General features: G+C 37.5%; 1 protein-coding gene across 1 annotated transcript; it reads left to right on the top strand.

Moving 5' to 3' along the window:
- Positions 1–476: 476 nt before the first annotated feature.
- On the top strand, positions 477–18176 carry LOC127949281 (bifunctional 3'-phosphoadenosine 5'-phosphosulfate synthase 1). The gene is made up of 12 exons (XM_052546349.1): positions 477–712; positions 1435–1549; positions 1650–1885; positions 2294–2432; positions 4099–4217; positions 4760–4873; positions 5009–5120; positions 6476–6681; positions 10708–10843; positions 11066–11334; positions 12727–12956; positions 16400–18176. The coding sequence occupies exons 1-12, from the start codon at positions 653–655 to the stop codon at positions 16536–16538; spliced, it is 1875 nt and encodes a 624-aa protein (XP_052402309.1). The 5' UTR covers positions 477–652; the 3' UTR covers positions 16539–18176.
- Positions 18177–21404: the final 3228 nt, after the last annotated feature.

The following is a 21404-nucleotide window of genomic DNA, read 5'->3' on the forward strand; positions in this document are numbered from 1 at the left end:
TATATATATATAGATAGATAGATAGATAGATGGATAGATATATAGATACACACACACACACACACACACACACACATTATATATATATATATATATATATATATATATATATATATATATATATATATATATATATATATATATATATATATATATATATATATACATACACACACACACACACGGTTTAAACTTTCAAAACATGTAATTTATATTATGTAATTAATAAGTTATACAATGAATAAAAAATGTCAACGTTAAATACACACATATAAAAATATACTAGTAGTGATATTAAAAACCATAAACATGTATAAGAGAAGAATTAACTAAAAAAAATATATATATAAATAAATAAAAACTGATACTTGTTTGTTTGGTTTCCACGGCTATATGAACGATTTTTCAATTGTCCAATCATGATCGGCTCTGATGTCATTCCTGCCAATCCAATGGACTAGTAGGCGGAGACTTGACGCGTGAGAGGCGGGACTTAACCGGGCCTCCATCGCTTCCCGTGCCGCAGCCTGTAATCCTTTGGGCTTCAATACACAGACACAGTGGATCCGGCACTCCATTAAAACATCTCCTTCGAATATATATCGCACTATCTTATTCGTTTATCCATCAAGTGTGAATTCTGCGGGTTATAATGGAGACATCTGGTAACTCGAGTAAGAAGCAGAAGCTGAGTAACGCGCCCGAGAGCTGGGTGAGTATCTGTTAGCGGATGAATATGTTGCATTACTGATGTGTTCAGTTACAACGTAATCATTTTATGCGTAGATATTACTTGTGTCTTACTACCTAGTGTGCTGCCCACCTAGACAGTATTTCTAGGCAGCACAAGCACTTTTTGGACATTTACTACGATACTAACATGGCTTCTAGGACGTGTAACATACTATGGTATTCTTAGGGGTATGTAAATACCATGGTACATAGATATGGTAATCATTTAATACCACGTTCTTTATCAGTGTAACTATAAACTGTTTTTGATTTATAGGTCTGTGCAATAGTTTTGAATATCATCAATAAAGATGACCATGTTTGGGCATGTTACCATGATACTGCAATTTATTTAGTTAGTATATGTATTATGGCATTAAACGTTTTTTTTTCCATTTATATATGCATATATAACAAAATAATTATAACTTATATTATTATTATTATTATTATATTATATATAATAAAAATAACACCAAGAAATGTGTGCAATACAACATACAAATTTTAACTGAAAATGTTACCGAAAGAAAACACTTTCTTTAAGTATTTCATTTATTACATTTACATTTATGCATTTAGCAGACGTTTTTATCCAAAGTAAATAACAGTGCATTCAGGCTATACATCACTTACAGTACGTCAGTCAAACAGGAGGTCTTTGTGAATGTGATGTAAATGTGGTTCCTACAATTTGTGCAGGGGATGCAAAGAGCCACCAATGTGACGTATCAAGCCCATCATGTGAGTAGAAACAAGCGTGGCCAGGTCGTCGGCACTAGAGGAGGATTTCGAGGATGCACGGTGTGGCTTACAGGTACTCTATCAACCCCTTTCTTCTGTTATTTTGGAAAATTAAAAACTTGATGTTTCTATCATGCCTATATCTGAAAATACCCATTGTTCTGCATCCTCAGGGTTGTCTGGCGCGGGTAAGACGACGGTCAGCATGGCTCTGGAGGAGTATCTGGTGTGTCATGGCATCCCCTGCTACACTCTGGATGGAGATAACATCAGGCAGGGCCTCAATAAGAACCTGGGCTTCAGCCCCGAAGACCGCGAGGAGAACATTCGTCGTATCGCAGAAGTGGCAAGACTGTTTGCTGACGCTGGGCTTGTGTGCATCGCCAGCTTCATTTCCCCATACAGCAGGGTGAGAAACATGCAGAACTTTGTGTGTGTATAACCATGTAAAGCCTGACATATGAAATAATATTCAGAAAAATCGAATGTTTTATATTTTCTGTTATAGTCAGGATTTTATGGTTCATGGCTAGTCTGATATAGGAGAATATGGAGCTCGTTCTTGAAACCCAAACTGAAACATTCAATATGCATGTAAAGATATTCAAAGTAAACCTCAGTTGCCTCAGTCCAGGAAGTGTTTGTCTTATTCTCACATTTACTCTATAAAAATCATTATGGATTCCACAGCTAAAACACACACGTAGCCTGAAGGGAGATGTACTTGCCTTTGAGATACCTGCATGTCTCAACTTTGATGCAGTAAGCTTTATAAAGTTAAATGTTGAATCCGTTGTTGTCTGCTGTATGTCCTCAGGATCGTCTGAATGCAAGGAAGATCCATGAAGCTGCTGGCCTTCCATTCTTTGAGGTGTTCGTAGATGCCCCTCTGGATGTGTGTGAGCAGAGAGATGTGAAGGGTCTCTATAAGAGAGCTAGAGCTGGAGAAATCAGAGGTAACAAAATATGTGTCCAAATATGCTTATTTTTACTAGGGCTGTAATGGATATGGAAAAAAAAAACATATCACGATTTTTTGATACATTTTGCGATTTCGATTTTAATCACGATTTTGACACGCACAGGCATGCTTTACAGTCAAAAATGCATTCAGTATAAATTTGAAACATATTTCCAAAAGATAATCAATGAGAGCTTTATCAAAAAGTTGTAACATGTCTCTAGAACAGACTTAAGTCAAAATAATCACTAAGTAAAGATGTCAAACAAAATCTAGACATATGGCAAAAAATTATAATAAAAAGATAAAATAAAACCTGTGTTCAGGGATGTTTTTTGCCATGCATTGGTCATAAAGCTCACTGTAGCGGTGCCTCAGGTGTTACATGTTTTGCCCAATATATTTATTGCCCAAGGGCCACACGTACTCCATCTGCAGTGCGGTCCTTCTCCACAATCTTCCTCAGGGTCCTGTCACCTCTTCTCGTTGTGCAGCGTTTTTTGCAACACTTTTTCCTTCCCACAGACTTCCCACTGAGGTGCCTTGATACAGCACTCTGGGAACAGCCCATTCGTTCAGAAATTTCTTTCTGTGTTTACCCTCTCGCTTGAGGGTGTCAATGATGGCCTTCTGGACAGCAGTCAGGTCGGCAGTCTTACCCATGATTGCGGTTTTGAGTAATGAACCAGGCTGGGAGTTTTTAAAAGCCTCAGGAATCTTTTGCAGGTGTTTAGAGTTAATTAGTTGATTCAGATGATTAGATTAATTGCTCGTTTAGAGAACCTTTTCATGATATGCTAATTTTTTGAGATAGGAATTCGGGGTTTTCATGAGCTGTATGCCAAAATCATCAGTATTAAAACAATAAAAGACCTGAAATATTTCAGTTGGTGTGCAATGAATCTAAAATATATGAAGTTAAATTTTTATCATTTCATTATGGAAAATAAGGAACTTTTATCACAATATGCAAATTTTTTGAGAAGGACCTGTATATGCAGAAATATGGGAAATGATTAAACGAGACAAGACAAGCGTTCTTACATTTTTTGCAAAATGTTTAAAATTGGAGATTGTGGGCTTATTGCGTATGTGCGTAGCATTTCATATCGGGAAGCACAATTGTGATTTTACCATTGTGTGAGTAGTTTGAGAGTAAGCTTAAGGTCTTTGAGTGGTCACACTGTCACCAAACATCTTGAGCAGTTCAGTGGTGATTCATCACAAGCCTTTTGGGGTGATTCTTGGAAAGCAGGTTTCTGGTAGGAGATGACTGTGACTGTGTTTCCTGCTGTTGTTGTTAGATTTCATTTCTTTTGCTGTGGAGCTGCAGAATAAGTGAGGGTAAATCAGGTGACACAAATCACATACACAAAAGATGCAAATCTGAAAGCTGCCCACATTTTGTGATGAAAACGATTAAGGTTTATAGCAGGAAGTGTCTTTCTCATGTACATGTTAACTGATACATGCTCAATGCATCTGAGCTGCTTTACACAGTGGAAGAAAACACCAAATCTTTTCAGCACTACTAAGAACTAAACTGCTTCAAGTCCTACTGAATGAAAACTTGTTTTCATGAAGTGCATTCATAGTATGTCTGTTTCTGCTGGTGAATGAATTGGGTTTTTAATCTAACCGGTTTCTCCTGTTGTCCTCAGGGTTCACTGGAATAGACTCTGAGTATGAGAAGCCAGAGGCCCCTGAACTGGTACTGAAGACGGATTCTTGCAATGTGAACGAATGCATCCAGCAGCTACTGGACCTCCTGCAGGAGAGGGTAAGTTCCCTCCTCTCATTCATGTTACAGTGATCTAAATGTCTCGCTTGGTTTACAAAATAATGCATAGGTTACTGAATAAAACTATTTAGTTCTTCTTCAAAAAAAATAAAAATCGTACTGCCAAACATCTGAACTGTAGTTTATTTAGCAGTGGCAACTCATGGCTAAATGAATGCATTTCTGTGATGACGACAAGACGGCAATTTTTAAATTTCTATTTTTAGATAAAATTAATTAATTAAATAAATTGACTTTTTGATGCCTTCATGCATTTAACCATCATATTTTAAATATGGCCTTAAACTGAAGTTTTTGTGCGTTAACCACGTTAAAGTCATTATCACATTACATGATGGTATATTTTTCTGTGCACTCTATTGTGACATACATATTTGATGAACTCAAAGCCACAGTTGTACTTCAACACTCATTCTTTCAAACAAAGTTGCAAGTTGGCTTAGCAGTGTCTCTTATCCCTTCATCAGACTTGGAAATAAATGACAGTGATCTCTGTCTGATAATGTTTTGACTGTTTGCAGGACATAGTTCCTGTGGACGCATCCTACGAGGTCAAGGAGCTCTATGTGCAGGAGAACAAGCTGGACTTGGCAAAGGCTGATGCAGAGACTCTTCCAGCAGTGGAGATCACTAAGGTATCTTCTCTCTTCGTGTGTCACTCAAATACAGGTTTAAACTCTTGAAAATGGTTTGCACATACATTATGACTTAATAAGGCATGACTTGTGTACATCCTAGCAGCTAATGTGTGGTCTGTGTTGGTGTGTTAGGTGGACATGCAGTGGGTTCAGGTGCTCGCTGAGGGCTGGGCTACTCCTCTGAACGGCTTCATGAGGGAGAGCGAGTACCTGCAGTGTCTACACTTCAACTGTCTGCTTGATGGTAAACATATGACCCTGCGTGATCTTGTGTCTTCTCATGGCATGGATCTCTTTTTCATGCACTGTCATCTGAATGCACCACTAGATGGTGATGTTTGACAGTGCAATGCACCTTTTCCTGTCAGCCACTAATACATTCAGAAGTGCATTATCTTTTCCACTTGTTTGCATTCACTGAATCATTTTATTTTAACTGACAATGACAGAGTGGAGAAACGCGTTTTTGAGTTATTTTGCACATTTATTTAAAAGAGAAAACTTAAGCAAATTGATTGGAAACCAACATCAGATAGAGCATGAAGAAACCCAACTCAAGGATGTGAACAAGAACCTACTAGTAATCATCTAATCTTTCTGGTTAGAATCAGGAGAACAACTCAGAATTGGGGTCCAATCGCAAAGAAAACATTTCATTTCAGTGAGGGAATCTGAAAGCCTCAGAAAGTGGATTTTAAATGTTAATTAGTGGTAGAAATAAAAGAGCTATTATAGTTTTAATGGTGGCTTGGGTGATGTTGATTGCATGCTCTCAAGCCAGTTTCAGAAACCCGATCATCTGAAATAAAAAGTCGGCACCTTTTTGATTACAAGAACGACAAATGTGCGAATGGCTTTTTAAAACCATAATGCGGTCCTCGCATTTATAGGACTGGGTAATTACAGCAATTTCCCACATCAAGCTTGAGTTTCCAAAATGTGTCAATTTAGTTTTACAGCCTCATAACGCTCTGCTGTGTGTTGTCTTGCCTAGTATTCAAATATGCATCCAAGCTATGCATTGACACTCACACACACACATCACACACACACACATACACACACACCTATTAAGATAAAAAGTGGACCTAGTAGATCTTTAGTTTTAGTTATGACAGGATGCAGCAAAAGAAAGCCATTAGGTGTCCATGCATTACATCAGCAGCGTCATTAAACTCGATTACTGTACATCACACCTTGTCTTATTGTTTTGATCCTTACAGTATGCCCAGTTGGACTCTTGTTGGACCAGACTGCCATTTTTATGAAGCGGACAGATTTGTGCATGTTGCGGCCTAATACTAGTTTAATTTGGATTGAGCTGAAATGGGATGCTCGCTGGGCTCTTTCTAATGGAAAACAGCTGTTTCTGCTATGATGTGTGTGTGTGTGTGTGTGTGTGTTTGATCCTGAAAATGGATTTTAAAAGCTTCCCGCTCATATTGCTTCAATCAAGGTGTCAGACCTCTAACTTTCTTAGAAAACTCATCACTTTCACATTCAAGGGTTCTTTCTCTTATCTTGCCCCATAGGTCATAGGACTCGGTCTGGCCCCAGTCTGGTTGATATATGTACTGTGCATCTGTCCTCTGTTTATAGGTGGGGTTATTAACCTGTCGGTGCCAGTGGTCCTCCCCATCTCCGGTGCTGATAAGGAGCGTCTGGATGGCAGCACTGCGTTTGCGCTGGCCTACGGTGGTCAGAGGGTCGCGATACTGCGAAACCCAGAGTTCTACGAACATCGCAAGGAAGAGCGCTGTGCGCGGCAGTGGGGGACCACATGCAAGGATCATCCTCACATCAAGGTCAGGGGGTCAATATAGACAATACCTGTATGATTAGTAGATTACTAACAGTTTCCTAACAAAAGTGAACAAGCAAAAGTTCTGCATGATGTGACACAATCACAGTCATTTAGAACGTATTTGATTGATTGTAATTACTAGATTACTGTAATTACTCTTCTCTGAAACTCGCTTATTAGAACTCGGAATTCTGCGTTTAAATTTCAACACTATTATTTCCAAATGAGTTGGTATAATTCGAGCAATCAATAGAAGAAAAACTCAATCCAAGAAGTTGTGCAAACGTCTTGTTAATAAACGTAGTGTTTTCGTGGTACAGTAGATCGGTGTTTAACGCCGCTAGCAACATTAAACTGCATTGTATGTCTTTTTGTTTGCTTTTAAATTGTTATTGTATAATTAAGACATTTACAGTAGTCAATTATAGAAGTTATTAGAAATATTACAAAATAACTACATTGTAATGTTAAAGCCACTGCCATTTTAAGTGCTTCCACATGGTGTTGAGGAAGTAGAAGCTCGCAGCAAATTTAGATTTTACAAGTAATTGTTACATTTTACAAGTTGGAAATGTCCTAAACTTCTGGTGCTGCTCAAAAATGACCGTTTTTTTTTTTTTTTTTCGTTAATGTTTCGTATGTTAATATATATTCATTACTAAATTATATGATACATTTTTTACCAATTATGAAGGGGTAACTATTAACTACATTTTGGGCATGCAAAATTTCAAACATAAACTGTCCTTAAATTACTTTGAGCAGTTTGGTGTCTTTATATATATAGATTATTGCTGAAGTGAAAAAGACAAATGGTATTTTATTTATTTAAAATTTTTATTTGAAATGTGTTTTCTAAACATGTTTTACTCTAAAATTGTGTGAAAATCAAAGCCATAATCTAAACAAGTTATGTTCCAAATTTGAGCTTGATATCTCAAAAATGAAAATTAGTTTTGATGCTGTACCAGATGTTTCCATTAGATAACATTTGCTTCACACTATTTCCTACGTGGTCAAACAGTACAAGTGACTATTTAAAAAAAAAATTGCAGGCCAATTTAACCTTTCTAAATCTTTTTCCTAATTCTTTTGTGTTCACATAGCAAGTGCCAAAACCGTTTCCAAGTTTCGTACAATTACGTTGAAATTATTCTTTCAGAATTGAACTAATTCTGATGTGTTGTGAATGCACCTATATAACAGTGTGGAGCTGGATTTTGGACTAATGAGATTTCGTTGTGCTGTGTAACCACATGCATGTTAACGTAACCATAGACCTGATGCTGGTTAGGATAAAATTGTTGATAAAAATTTCTATCAACTTATGTAAGCAGTTGGAAATGATTAGCATCATTCTGTATCTAATTTTTGTTGTCAGCTCCCTCCCTTATCTTTCTTTTCTGACTCACAAACCACCTGGAAAGTCCCGATTATATGCAGGCCGTGAATGCGAGCACTGTTTAGACCACATACATGTTAAAAAGAAAGCAGAATCACAGTGATTCAGCAGCATGATCCATTAATGCATCACTTTTCACCTGTCTGAGACTGAGCACACTTTATAGGAATACATGACGGTTGCTTCATGTCCCTTTAGTGATGTTTATAAGCAAATATTATTGCTCTTGCTTTGCTCTTGATCTGAAACTCAACCCGCAGTGTTGCACTAAAGACATTAAAGCTTAAATCTACTGTTCCTTAGAAGACACCTAAGATCGTGACTGTGAGTTATCCCAGGGACATTTTCTTCTCAAATGAAGTTTGGTTTGTGTCTGTAATTGTATTTAAAAGAAGAGATTTTCCACTTATGTCCCATTTTTTGAAGGTACAGTCATGGATGTCTAGCGAGAAACAGCTGACCTGATGCTTTAATAGGTCTTTGTGCGGTTGCATTGCCAAGCTTTCCTTGGACTGCGCTCTGACAGAAGACAGAGCCGTGATGCCCTCTTCGTGGGTCTATGGAAACAAGGTCTCTCTCTCTCAGCCTCCGCTTTAGTAATCTCGTTATTCCTCGACCTCCTTCATTTCACACATGTGTTTTAGTTGGATTTCTCGCCCTGCGTTCTATTTAAACCGTGTTTAGGCAAGTGGCGCTGTCCTCCCCTCCTCTCCCCTCACCTTCCTCTTACAAATCTCGCAGAGTAAATACTGAACAATTGTTTCCATCTGTAAGTAGGGATTGTGGGCTTAGGTGGACTTTAATGGCTCCGCTCTGCTCCAGCTTGCTCTAATGGGCGCCAACGGAGAGCTTTCGGACTCTGGAATGGCCCGGTCTGTCTGCTTGCCTTTGGTCACAAATAAACCCATCCATAGACCAAAGAAAGAAATTGCATGCACACAGTAAAACACTCATTCAATCATCCAATAATAAGCAAATCTCAAAATGAATATGCATTTTTCTTGGTGTACTTTATGATCTTGTCATGCCTGAATTGATATGTAGAGTTTTAAACCATTTATTTTATCTGGTGTGCATAATTCTTCTTCTTATTATAGTTCTAAATTGTTCTAGTTGGAACGGGATAAAATTTAAATATCAGGTTACTGGTCATCATTTATATATTTATTGTTTTTAATTGAACCAAAATTGTTTGCGGAAAATGGCTTGCGAATGTTATTGAGCTTATGAATCTGGAATTTGATTTTATGAATCTGTATGTGTAAAATATGAAGGTATGTGAGATGAGAATATAGTATGTTCATAGAATCGTTCATCTCATTATTTGACTGTGTCTGGTGTGCATGTTAAACTCTCTCTGCTGAAGCGTGTCAATCAGCAGGACTGTAAAACTGGCCTCCATTATGTGAGGTAAATACACTTTTCCTGTTTATTTCGGCTGTCAGTCTGACAGCTGAATCCACATTCAGGGTTTGGTGCAGGGGGATGTTAACCAGACTCGAGAGCATTTACCTAATTGCATTATCAATGTTTTTTTTTTTTTTTTTTCCCCTCATTGAAAGGGGTACAGTGATCAACTAGTGCTCTGCTATTTTCTATGACAGCTAATAGAGTTGATTTACTGTATAGATGCGATTGGTGCCAACAGATCACTCATTGAGTTTTTCCATTGCCAGGCTCTGCAACATAAATTAAATAAACGGCTGCTACTGTTGCTATACTGTGGCCAGCAAATGACAGCTGCACATGCATTCAGTCTTCAAATGCAAAAGCAATGCAGTGGATGAAGCGTTTTATTAACATTCACCGCTTTCAGAACTCTCCAAGTTTGCTTAATATGATCACATACTTGCACATAAAGTTCTCTTGCCACCAGTGCTGCTGTCAAGTCAAATCAATAGATGAAAGTCTGGGGTTGTGAAATGGTATGCGCCATCCTAGTGGCCCTGAATCTGCTGAGAGCTGTGGAATTCTCACCATACTGTACTGCTTTTTAACCCTGGCCAAGTTACCGGTGCAATGAATGCCAGCGAAGACCTCCTGAAGGCAAAATATTAGCAGAAGCAGCCGAGAGTTGTAGCCTGATATAATAGATCACTATATAGAGGGATTGTAATTCCTGGTTTTAAATGGAACTCTGTAGAAAAGAGCTTGTAGACTAGAGCTTTCTAACTAGAATTATTCAACTTGTACAGGGAAACAAAACTGTAAGGTCTATGTAAGGTCATAGGCTGCTACAATGAGTACTTTTAAGGAAAAGCCTGTTGGGTTGTACAAATCACAAATCATATTTTTGAAATGCATAGTTTTGTTTGATTTTAGTATGTTTTCAGAACCAAATGTGGTTGGCAAATTTAAACCGTTTTTTTTCTGTCTTTGTGGCTGGTTTGTGGCCAGAAGAAGACTGTAGACAAGACTTTATTCAATAGCTATGTAAGACCACTTTATTACAACATGTTGAGAGTTTAAGTCAGTATGTTCTTGCATGCATTATTTGGTTTCAGAATCTGAAGGGTTCCTTATGTTCCTCCTGCCTCAAAGAGACGGGGCAAATTATGATAGTTTTTCCAACAGGATTGTACAGATGATCGTTGTTGTTTATCCTGATGGTCTAACCTTTGGCAGATGGTGATGGAGAGCGGAGATTGGTTGGTTGGTGGTGATCTCCAGGTGCTGGATCGGATCTACTGGAATGATGGGCTGGATAGTTACAGGCTCACACCAACCGAACTTAAGCAGAAGTTTAAAGAGATGAATGCAGGTATGGAGCTTCACTCAAAGAGTTGCTCCCTTTGACCTAATTGTGACTAGTATGTTGTGAGGTAGAAGTTGTCTTGGCCTCGAACCGTAGCAGGTCACACAGACATACAATTTCATTAATGGATTTGTATTGTCCTAGACTTGCATTCATCCATATATTGCTGCAATACAATTGTAAATAGGGCAAGTTTTGAAATATTAAACACTCTTCTCTCATTTTTAGATGCCGTCTTTGCCTTCCAACTGCGGAACCCCGTGCATAATGGCCATGCGCTGCTCATGCAGGACACACATCGGCGTCTAATTGAACGTGGCTATCGTCGACCCGTGCTTCTGCTTCACCCATTGGGTGGCTGGACCAAAGATGATGACGTGCCGCTGGCCTGGCGCATGAAACAGCATGCGGCTGTACTGGAGGAGGGACTGCTTGACCCCAACTCCACCATAGTGGCCATTTTCCCTTCACCGATGATGTACGCTGGCCCAACAGAGGTTAGTGTAAATTTAAAAAGGACCGAGAACAGATACCTGAGGCACCCCATTAAAATAATAACTTAAAGTCAGCTGGTCACTATATTTAAAAAAATTTCTTGCTTTTAGTGGAGAATCTTGAACATTTAGTCATCTATTTAAGATATGATGTTCACCACATAAAAAAAATAAAACTTGATACATCCCCTCCCCAGACCTATTGTAATGCAGCTGCTAGCTCCTCATTTTGAAACACCAGATTAAAATTAGCCTTGTAGCTTTTGAGATCTTTCTCAATATGTAATTCTTAAAGTATCCCATACTTGAATTCGTCAGGAATTGGAAATTGTTTGATATATGCAATATTTTAAAGAAAGAAGCTCTATTTATTGCACTTTGTACTATGAATGATAATTAAAACAGCATTTGAAGCCAGTGAACAGTCGTATGGAAAGTTAGTGGTGAGGAAGCTTGCACAGGGCACATTCCTCCATGAATTGTTGGAGGTGCACTGGATTTCTGATCTGTTCCACCTAACCTGTGCTTGAGGCTGAAGACAACGGGGACAGGCTCTTCTTGTGGGCGTCACACATCTGATTTGTGATTTGATTTGTGTCTCCAAGAGAGTTGTAAACAGAACCAAATTGTTTAGAAGCCAGTACATTCTCTCTCTCTCTCTCTCTCTCTCTCTCTCTCACACACACACACACACACACACACACACACAAACTTTTGCTGGTGTAGTGTTCCATGGCTATTTTGAAGTCTCTTGTTCTTTAATCATGTGGCTGGGGACATTAAAAAATTTATTGGGAGCAGTCGAGTCTTAAGACCAAAGCAGCCCACAGGAAACACACTGACTCCACAGAAAAGAATTAGCTTAGGTGATGTAGGCCAATTCTAATCATGCGTCCATAATAAGAGATGTTTTCATTTATTTTGAAATGATAAGTTTTTACGTTTTTCTTTTTAAATCGTCACTTTCTCTGTGCCATTAAACAAAATTTCACATTTGCATTTGGTTTACATGATCAATGTTCTTCCAATTTTAAGCACAGGATTGTTAATCAGACATAAAATCTTAAGCACAGATTGTTCCAGATTTTTTTTAATGTCTATCTGTTTGACTTGTACGTCAATTACAATTGTGGGTGCTCTCAAATCTTATTCGCATGCATTTGGTCGCGAGAACATTTTGTTATGCCATATTCAAATATACACAAATGTGAATGACATTTGAGAGCTATAACAGAGGGAAAGATTTTAAGCAAATAATGGTTTAAAATTTGCCTTTTTCTCACACAAAGCTCAACAACAACTCCAATTCTCATTCATAAATCAACTGCTTGGACTATCTATTAGTTGGATTTGTTTTTAAGTAAACATAAAATACATTCAAACTGCTCTCAACAGGTGCAGTGGCACTGTAGGGCCCGGATGGTGGCTGGGGCCAACTTTTACATAGTGGGCCGTGACCCCGCAGGAATGCCTCACCCAGACACAGGTAAAGACCTCTACGAGCCCTCCCACGGGGCTAAAGTTCTCACCATGGCCCCTGGACTCATATCCTTGGAAATTGTGCCTTTCAAAGTGGCAGCCTACAATAAAGCCAAGAAGGCCATGGATTTTTATGACCCCAAAAAGTAAGTTTTTATCTTTTTTTTTCCTCTTTAGATTTGCCTTCCGTTCTATTAAAACTATACAAATTCAGTAAGACGAGTATCTTTAAGCAACTAATTTCATCAAATTTGAGACTTGGGTATATTGACAGTTGTAAATTGAAACCAACCGCTGAAAGCATGAATTTACTTGATGAACATTTATCTTCTATACATCTTCAAGCAATCTATCACTGTACAAACTTCCCTCCATGTCAGGCTTCCTCGATTCCTAGCTGCGTTGCCAAGAATAACAGGAAATGTTTTGTTGTTGTGTGCCTTCACCAAATTCTACGGATTTGCTCCGTTCTTTGAAGTCATTTAGAAGGGGAGATCTGCCATTATTCCTCTGGCCCTGTGCAAATGCTGCAGAAGATGACTAACGAAAATCATGCGCTTTCGCTATGTCTCGTCTTGCAATTAATAGCGCCCACTGCTATCAAGTGAACAGACTTTTCAGTCAACCTTGATGAAGACCATGCAGCATGTCAACATGCAGCAAAACTGACTTGAAGAAAGACAGTGGACTTTTAATGTTGCATGATCTTTTTGCAAATGCTCATCCCACACGGAGTTTAAAGGAATAACTTAACAAAAAAAAAAATGTATCCATTACTCACCCTCAGGTCATTCCAAAACAATATATGACTGTTTTTTTTCCATGGAAGAAGCAGAACAACAACAACAAAGACCTTTTAAATAGATGGACCAGGAAAAAAAAAAAAGCTCTGAAAATAATCTATACGAATCATTTATGTGCATTATGGTCACTTAGGGTTTAACGGGGTCATATGACACGATTTAAAAATTTCCTTTATCTCTTTGGAGTGTTACAAGCTCTTGGTGCATAAAGAAGATCTGTAAAGTTGCAAAGACTAAAGTCTCAAACCCAAAGAGATATTCTTTATCAAAGTTAAAAGTCAACCATGCCTTCCTAAAACGGCTCGTTCTAACATGCCCTCACATGTCTACGTCACGATGTGGGAAGATTTGCATAACACCGCCCAAATGTTCACACAATGAAAGAAGGGGTAACTTTTATTTTGGACAGCGATTGCAGGGAGGGTGGGACGTTCCCTTTCAGTGCTATCAGGCTAATGTTAGCATTTTCAAAGATCTCCTATTACACATTTAAGTTATATTTACAACACTGTTCTGGAAAGGTTCAACCCAAATATTCAGATGCGTGCTGTGCATTTTGATAAACAATGCAAGGACAGTCTGGCACTTCTGACTCACAGTCTATAAGTACATTTTCATATGTAAAGGATTTGCACTGATGATTCAAATGCGAGTTTTGAGCAGTGTAGAGTAACTGTTAGAGCTTGTTGTTTGATGTTTCTCTGAACACAAATGCAGAAATGGTTTTATGTTTAGTCGACACGATATGTGAATGCCTCGTTTTATTGGTGTATGTCTCATTGCACCAGAACACACGGCATGACAGTGTTAAGGGGCATAACATTTCCATCACACGCATTCGGCCAATCACAATGCACTGGATAGCTGGCCAATCAGCGTATACCTCGCTTTTCAGATCGATGAGCTTTGAAAAAATGTTGCGTTTCAGAAAAGGTGGGGAATAGAGGAGAAACAATAATCTACAGTATGTAGAAAATAATGTTTTTTGAACCTTAAACCACATAGACACATTGGATTACACCAAATAAGCAAAATAATAGCAATTCATATAAACTCTTTAAGTGTAAAAGAATATAAACATTTGAAGCAGTTAATAAAGAGCAACTTGAACAATCTGTAAAACATCTCATTTTGTCTTCCATGCAAGAAAAAAGTAATACGAGACAATTTTTGGAATTATTACTCCTTAACCTATGTTTTAAGTGGTGCAGTTATTTCTTGAGATCATTGCTTAACTTGATATGTGAAGTCGAGCAGCATGCGACAGTGAGACTGGAGGTTACTGGCATCGCTTCCCTCATATGGCCCAGCAAGACCACCGAAATATTGGTTGGGGGGTGATTTTGGGGTGGCAGACTCGCACTCCGTCTGACTTTCAAAGGGTCCCACTTGGCGCCTTAGTAAATTTATGGCGTTCTGTCTACTCCTTAAGCAGGGTGTTGGGCCTGGCCAAATTCAAGACGAATATGGATGCTGAGCCTAATTGCCAGCCCATCCCCCTTGAAGTCCTTTTCTAAAATGCCTCAAATCAGTCCAAGCTGTTTCTCATTTAAATTCATATTAACTGTTCTCTATGGAGTTGGAGTTTATGTGTTCCACCCCTTCACCCCACTGAAGTGAATACCAGGTGGAATGGTGATAATATTCTATAAACCATCTTTTGGCGGTTCATCCAATAGTAGAATGCATCATATTTGCCTCTTACTACTGGATGATTGCTTAGGTGTTCTGAATGCCTGTGTGTGTGTGTGTGTGTGTGTGTGTGTGTGTGTGTGTGTGTGTGTGTGTGTACTTTTCAGAAGTTGGTACATTAAGACACACAATGTCTTAAGGATACATTTTGATTAAAAAAATACAAAAGAACTGCATTTATTTGAATTAGGAAATGTTGTAATATTATAGTTGTCACTTTTTGCTTTCACTTTTAATCAATTTAATGCATTCTTGCTGAATTGAAGTATTAATTGATTAAAAACACAACCTACTGACCTAACCTACTTAATCCTACTGAACACTATCAATACCATAAAAATGACTTGACTGATTCAAAATACTTGGGTTTGTTCGAATGCATTATTCAACATTCCACATTATAAGCACATATGAAACTGCTTGTCTAGACTGAAGAGCTGCTGTGAACGACACAGTTTAATGAATGTGGTTACGATAGGGAAAGCGCAGTGCAACAGTGTACATTTATAAATTCATTGCGTTGCGTGAATTTGTTTTCTTAAGGTCTGCGTCTTAATTGAAGAACAACTAATCCGTAACAAATAAACCAAATCCGTAGGAGCCGTTGAGGATTGTATTTAGACTAGTGTTCGAGTTTTATTCATGCAGTTGGAGACTAATTAACTCTATTTATCAGACGTTTTGCACTCTGTTTATTTTCAAAGCATTTGTTTAAATGAAAACGTGTAGCCGAGAGTTTGGATTTAATGACATGGGTCTGAAGTTTAGATTTCTTTCTTGCTAATTTATTTTTTGTCTAGAAGTAAAGTCAGCCTGTTTACCTCCTCGTCTTTGCACCGTTGAAAGGAATTATACGGCTTGAAGAGCCACTTGAGAAAACATATTTTATCATAGAGCTCTTTTCAGAGAACAATGCACGGTTCCATCCAGAGTGAAATGTCTCGAACAAAGGAGCAGTGTACAACACCTTTATATTATCTCTGACGCAAACCCCGAGATTATGTTTCTTTGTCATTTTCTTATCACATTGGGTACCACACTGTCCCTTTACCATGCACATCTTAACATTCCCTCTGCCGTCTCATTTTACCCAGACACCAGGACTATGACTTCATCTCAGGAACCCGTATGCGGAAGATGGCTCGTGAAGGCCGGAACCCTCCGGAAGGCTTCATGGCACCCAAAGCCTGGAATGTTCTCAAGGAATACTACCAGTCTTTAGAGAAGGCCTAAGCAGGTTTCCAGGTGCGGAGAGACAGGTGGAAGCAATTCTGTTACAGTGGAAGAAGGGAAAGGAAGTTCTTGGTTTGTAAAAAATAAAACACACACACAATGATTGAACACTGGGACCACCCAAAGGACTTCTTGCAATGTTTTGGATGTTGTTTCCTCATTAAATCACTGTCGGTTTCATAGTTCAGAGTCTTATGGCAGCATTTTTATATTGTCGGTTAAAAAAAAAAAATGTGAGTTGACTTGTGAAAGGTGCATTTTAAGTTTTCAATACTGTAAAGATTATGCCAAATTATGCCATCTCTATTCTTGTACACTCCATAATCACTGTAACAATTGGATAAAAGGTAACATGTACATTTAAAATTGCCCTACTTGCCTTAAAGAGCTTTTATTGAAACTGTTATATTTACAGCATTGTTCTGGCTTTCATGCATTTTGAGCTCTATTGACAGCATTTATGACGTATTGTCAACAGAAGTACAACAAAAAAATAGATTTGGACTTTTTCTTATTTTTTTTTTTAGAAACCCCCGGAAGTCGGTAACATCAGTAAAGCTGAGACGCTTTGCACAATTGGTGCAAAAATAAAGGACTTTTTGCATAGAGAAATATCCAAACAAAAGACCTAGAACAGTAGACCCACTGCACAAATAATGTATTTATTAGTGCTGTCAAACGATTAATCGTGATTGGTCGCATCCAAAATAAAAGTTTTTGTTTGCATAATATATTTTTGTATACTGTGTTTATTATGTATATATAAATGCACACATATACAGTATATATTTTGAAAATATTTACATGTCTATATTTACGTTTATATAATTTATATTCTAAAGAAATATTTAAAAAAATCTGAAATATATACTTGAATGTGTGTGTATTTATATATGCATAGTAAATATACACCGTACACAGACGTATATCATGTAAGCAAAAATTTTTAGTTTAATCGTTTGACAGCACTAGTATTTACGAATATAAAAATGCAAAAATACATTGCAAGTACACTAATGTACACCTTTTTTTTTTTTTTTTGTCTTACCATCAAATAATTTCAATTGCTGTTGATGGAGCTTAATGTACTGAGCAGTGAACAATTGTTGGAGCCAAAATGTGTGCCTGGATGGGACTGTATACGGTTGTTGTGACGGTTGATATCATTAGAAAAATCCCTATTGTTTTATTCAACGATTATTCAACTGAGTGTGGTGACAACAGTATCTTTGTCTTCATTTTTGGCAACATTTTATTCTAAAACCTGGACGGCTGTTTAAGGAATTTGCTTGCAAAGCAGAAAAACAATTGAAATCTGTGAGGTTTGTTTTTGAAGTTACTGGCATTACTTTAATAGCATCTGTCTAATCTGTAACATTTCTATCCATAGTGTTTTGATATTCCTTTGTCTGAATATAGTGTTTTGTTGAACAAAATTATTTAGCTTTGTCTTTAGGTGCATTTTTTGTAGTATTTATTTTTATGATTTTTTGTGTTGTATTAGAATAGAAAGATTTTCATGTAGATGTTCTTCAGTTTACAATTCATAGTTGCCCTGTTTATTTTTAACAGCATTGTCCTTCTTACCTCAGTGTCTTTAATAAACCATTCCACCAAAAAATACAAAATCACAAATAACAGCTTCATTGATTATTAAAAGTCTGCGCTTGTCTAAAAATATGAAAAGGCATGAAAATCACTCATCATAACGTACATTTTCCCCAGTTCCCGTAGTTAAACAGTGCCGTGTGCAACTGCTGTACAAGGTCAATGAAATACATCAGAAAGTACACGCAGAGAGCCAGCTGGCCTCCAGATGCGGTCGCGCCCCTGTGAAAGTGGGACACCTAGGGTTAATCCAGACTCTTTCAGGAATACCCTGCCCTCTCCTTTGATTCCTGCTTGGAGATGAAACGTCCAAATGTGCCAGCCGTCATGTTTTTCTCCATACGTCCTCTGCCAGATCTTGTTCGATCTGTGATCCGCATCGAGTGGCGCCTTCAACATGAGTGAACAGCTCTTCAATCTGAACATGACGCGAACGTTTGCCTTGGTATAAAGTTACATTTTCCCTTTTCATCAGTTTACCTATATTCCTATGGGATCACTTGAATTATTTCGATTGAGACGCAAGACCAGCCTTATGCCTTAACTAAATTTGCCAGAAAAAATGTCAATACAAAGGGTGCCCAACTTGTAGCATTCAGTCAATCACGTAACAGTGTATGTGTATGATAAATGATGCTTGTAAATGTTTCTGCCAACTGTTTTTTTTCCTTCAGCAGTGTCTTTTAAGTTAACACAGGCTTTATTAATAATGACAGACAGGGAAGCGGCTTTTGGTAACACCTGGTTCGAGCCTGGGCCCGTTTGACCTTCCCTCCAGTGCTGAAAATGCATAAAGGTAAATGCATCAAATCATGTGGAAATCATTAAAATATCCTTAACATGTAAAGATGGGTTAGTGAAGATATTTTCAACAAATTATTGCGGTCAATATATTTGTTGTTGTTGAAGATAGACGTCTCTGTCAGAACAGCATGTGTTTTCCTGACAAATAAATACACGTTAGAGTTTATTTCTAAGTATACAAACTCCAGAGTCTTGGATCATTCAGCAGACAGTTCATGTCTTTTTTGAGATCTCAAAGCGTTCCAGCTCATAGGTTTTGACCGTCTTGACCTACAACAGTCAAACAATTTCCATTTGTATTGATATGAAGTTCATTAGAGAATAAAAATAATTATTAAAATTACTAATTATTACCAAATTCATGTTTTGCGCACAGCCATATTGCCGCCTCTTACTAAAATTAAATATTTTTATAAAATTGTGACACCCATGAACTGACATCATTGTGGCGGGAAGACAATCCAATTCGATTTTCATTGTCGTCTTGACTCTAGATGTGCAAACATTTAACAGTCAACATCTTTGTAAGAAAAAAAGGTGACTTTTTAATTTAATTTTATACAATACTCTAGCAATGCCAAGGATATTGGTTACATTCCCATTAAATGCATGATTTAACAAATTGGATACCTGAGCACCTTATTTCTCGGAATCTTTGTTGAAAAAGAACCAACATTTTTCCTGAAACTCTCAAGTCCCATTTTGTACCCATGTGTGGAAAGTGGCCGGTAACTCGCACGCATTGCTGCACATCCTCCGTGACTAATTAGTGTCACCACTCCATCATGTGACATCATCATCGGCTGTACCGGTAGATTAAACTGTTACATGAAGCCCGGCCACATTTCCCCTGCATCTGCTTCTACTTCCATACAAAGCCGTCCATGACAAAATCTGCCTCCTATAAAAGGACAATGAAGCTGGGCTATTATCTTAAAACTTGACTCTTGGTAATTGAAATTAATCTGAAATCAAATAAAAAGCTTCAACTGAACAAAAATTTGAGTTAACTTGGAAACTAACTACAAGAATGTAAAGGTATATTCTAAACACAAGTTTAAAGCAAAATAAGATATTTGGAAAGATGTTGGTACCGATCAGTTGACGGTAGCTATGGACTTCCAGAGAATGAAAGAAAATACAATGAAAGTCACTGGCTACTGGCAACTGTTTGGATACCAACGTTCTTCAAGATATCTTTGTTAGTATTCGAGAGAAGTAAGAAACTCAGAAATGTGGTTGAGTAAATGATGACTTTTCATTTTTGGGTGAACTGTCTCTTTAAGTAACAAACCTGAAAACTGAATCTGAAATAAAATAAATTTATCCTGAATCGTAGTGTTGAGAAAAAAAACTACAATAACAAAATTACTATAAAACATTGGAATAAAAATGAAAACTGAAAATAAAAGCTAATTAAAAAAAAAAAAAAAACTATAATGGTGTATAAATAACAGTAAAACAACTCGAGCTTAGTCCCCGGTCCCACTTTACTAGACACATACAGTATTACTAGTTCTATTTATTATGTGTATAGTGTATTTTAATCTGCTTCCATCCGGTTTGGCGTATCTGCAGATACTAAAATCTAAGGGTTTTGCAATGAAGAGATCACATGGATAGAGGGGTATCATAAATCAAATGCTACATGTTACTATGTTCACATCAAAGAGACGCATCTGTTTCATGACATGATGAGGACCCAGTCCCATGAGGCAGCGAGGAGGAGGACCTGACAGTCAAGCCTCTCGCGTTCCTCGTCTTGTCCTCGTTCACCGTCTGAGTGTCTTTATACGGTATGGCAGCGCTCCAACCTCATGCCACCTACCTTGAGTGAAAGTGATCTTTGTCATTACGAAAGACTCCGTCGTCTCAGTAAGGATGTTCACAAACCATATGATGCATATTGTATGTCTAAATGACAGGAACTGTTCAAATCTGCCATTTCCAGGAGTCAAGTGGTGATCCAGTTATAAGTAAACAAGATTTTGTCTATATGTGTATATATATATATATATATATATACATACATATATATATATATGTATGTATATAGACACGGACAGTATATCTACTGTACAACTGAAGCCTTTGCACATTGCTATTATGTTCTGACAGAATGATGAGGTTAATTTTAATAATATTTATCTTTTAAGATTTCACAGCTGTGTCTGTATCTTAATACTTATATAGATTCAAAATCTGTCAGCGTGAAGCTCAGTCTATCTTAAAAGTGTGGAAAATTGTATTATGTTAGTTTATATGTGTGTGTTTTAAAGTAATTGTGCTTGTATTTCCAGCATCATGAACCATCACATACATTCAAGAGAATCCCCCCCCTTTTTTTTATTGGGTCCTAGTAGATAATATGTATGCATTTATTTACTCATTCATTTTTGTCAGCACTGCAATTTTCTATCTGTGATGACATTTTAATATATGGACCTGAAGGTT

This window comes from Carassius gibelio, chromosome B1, assembly GCF_023724105.1.
Source record: "Carassius gibelio isolate Cgi1373 ecotype wild population from Czech Republic chromosome B1, carGib1.2-hapl.c, whole genome shotgun sequence".
Lineage (NCBI taxonomy): Eukaryota > Metazoa > Chordata > Actinopteri > Cypriniformes > Cyprinidae > Carassius > Carassius gibelio.

What these genes read in the sequence shown, in the direction of transcription:
- LOC127949281 (XM_052546349.1), top strand. Translation starts at nt 653, where the DNA reads ATGGAGACATCTGGTAACTCGAGTAAGAAGCAGAAGCTGAGTAACGCG. An exon ending in TAGAGCTGGAGAAATCAGAG is followed by an intron (nt 2,433 to 4,098) that starts GTAACAAAATAT and finishes TGTTGTCCTCAG; the next exon opens with GGTTCACTGGAATAGACTCT. An exon ending in CTTCAACTGTCTGCTTGATG is followed by an intron (nt 5,121 to 6,475) that starts GTAAACATATGA and finishes CTCTGTTTATAG; the next exon opens with GTGGGGTTATTAACCTGTCG.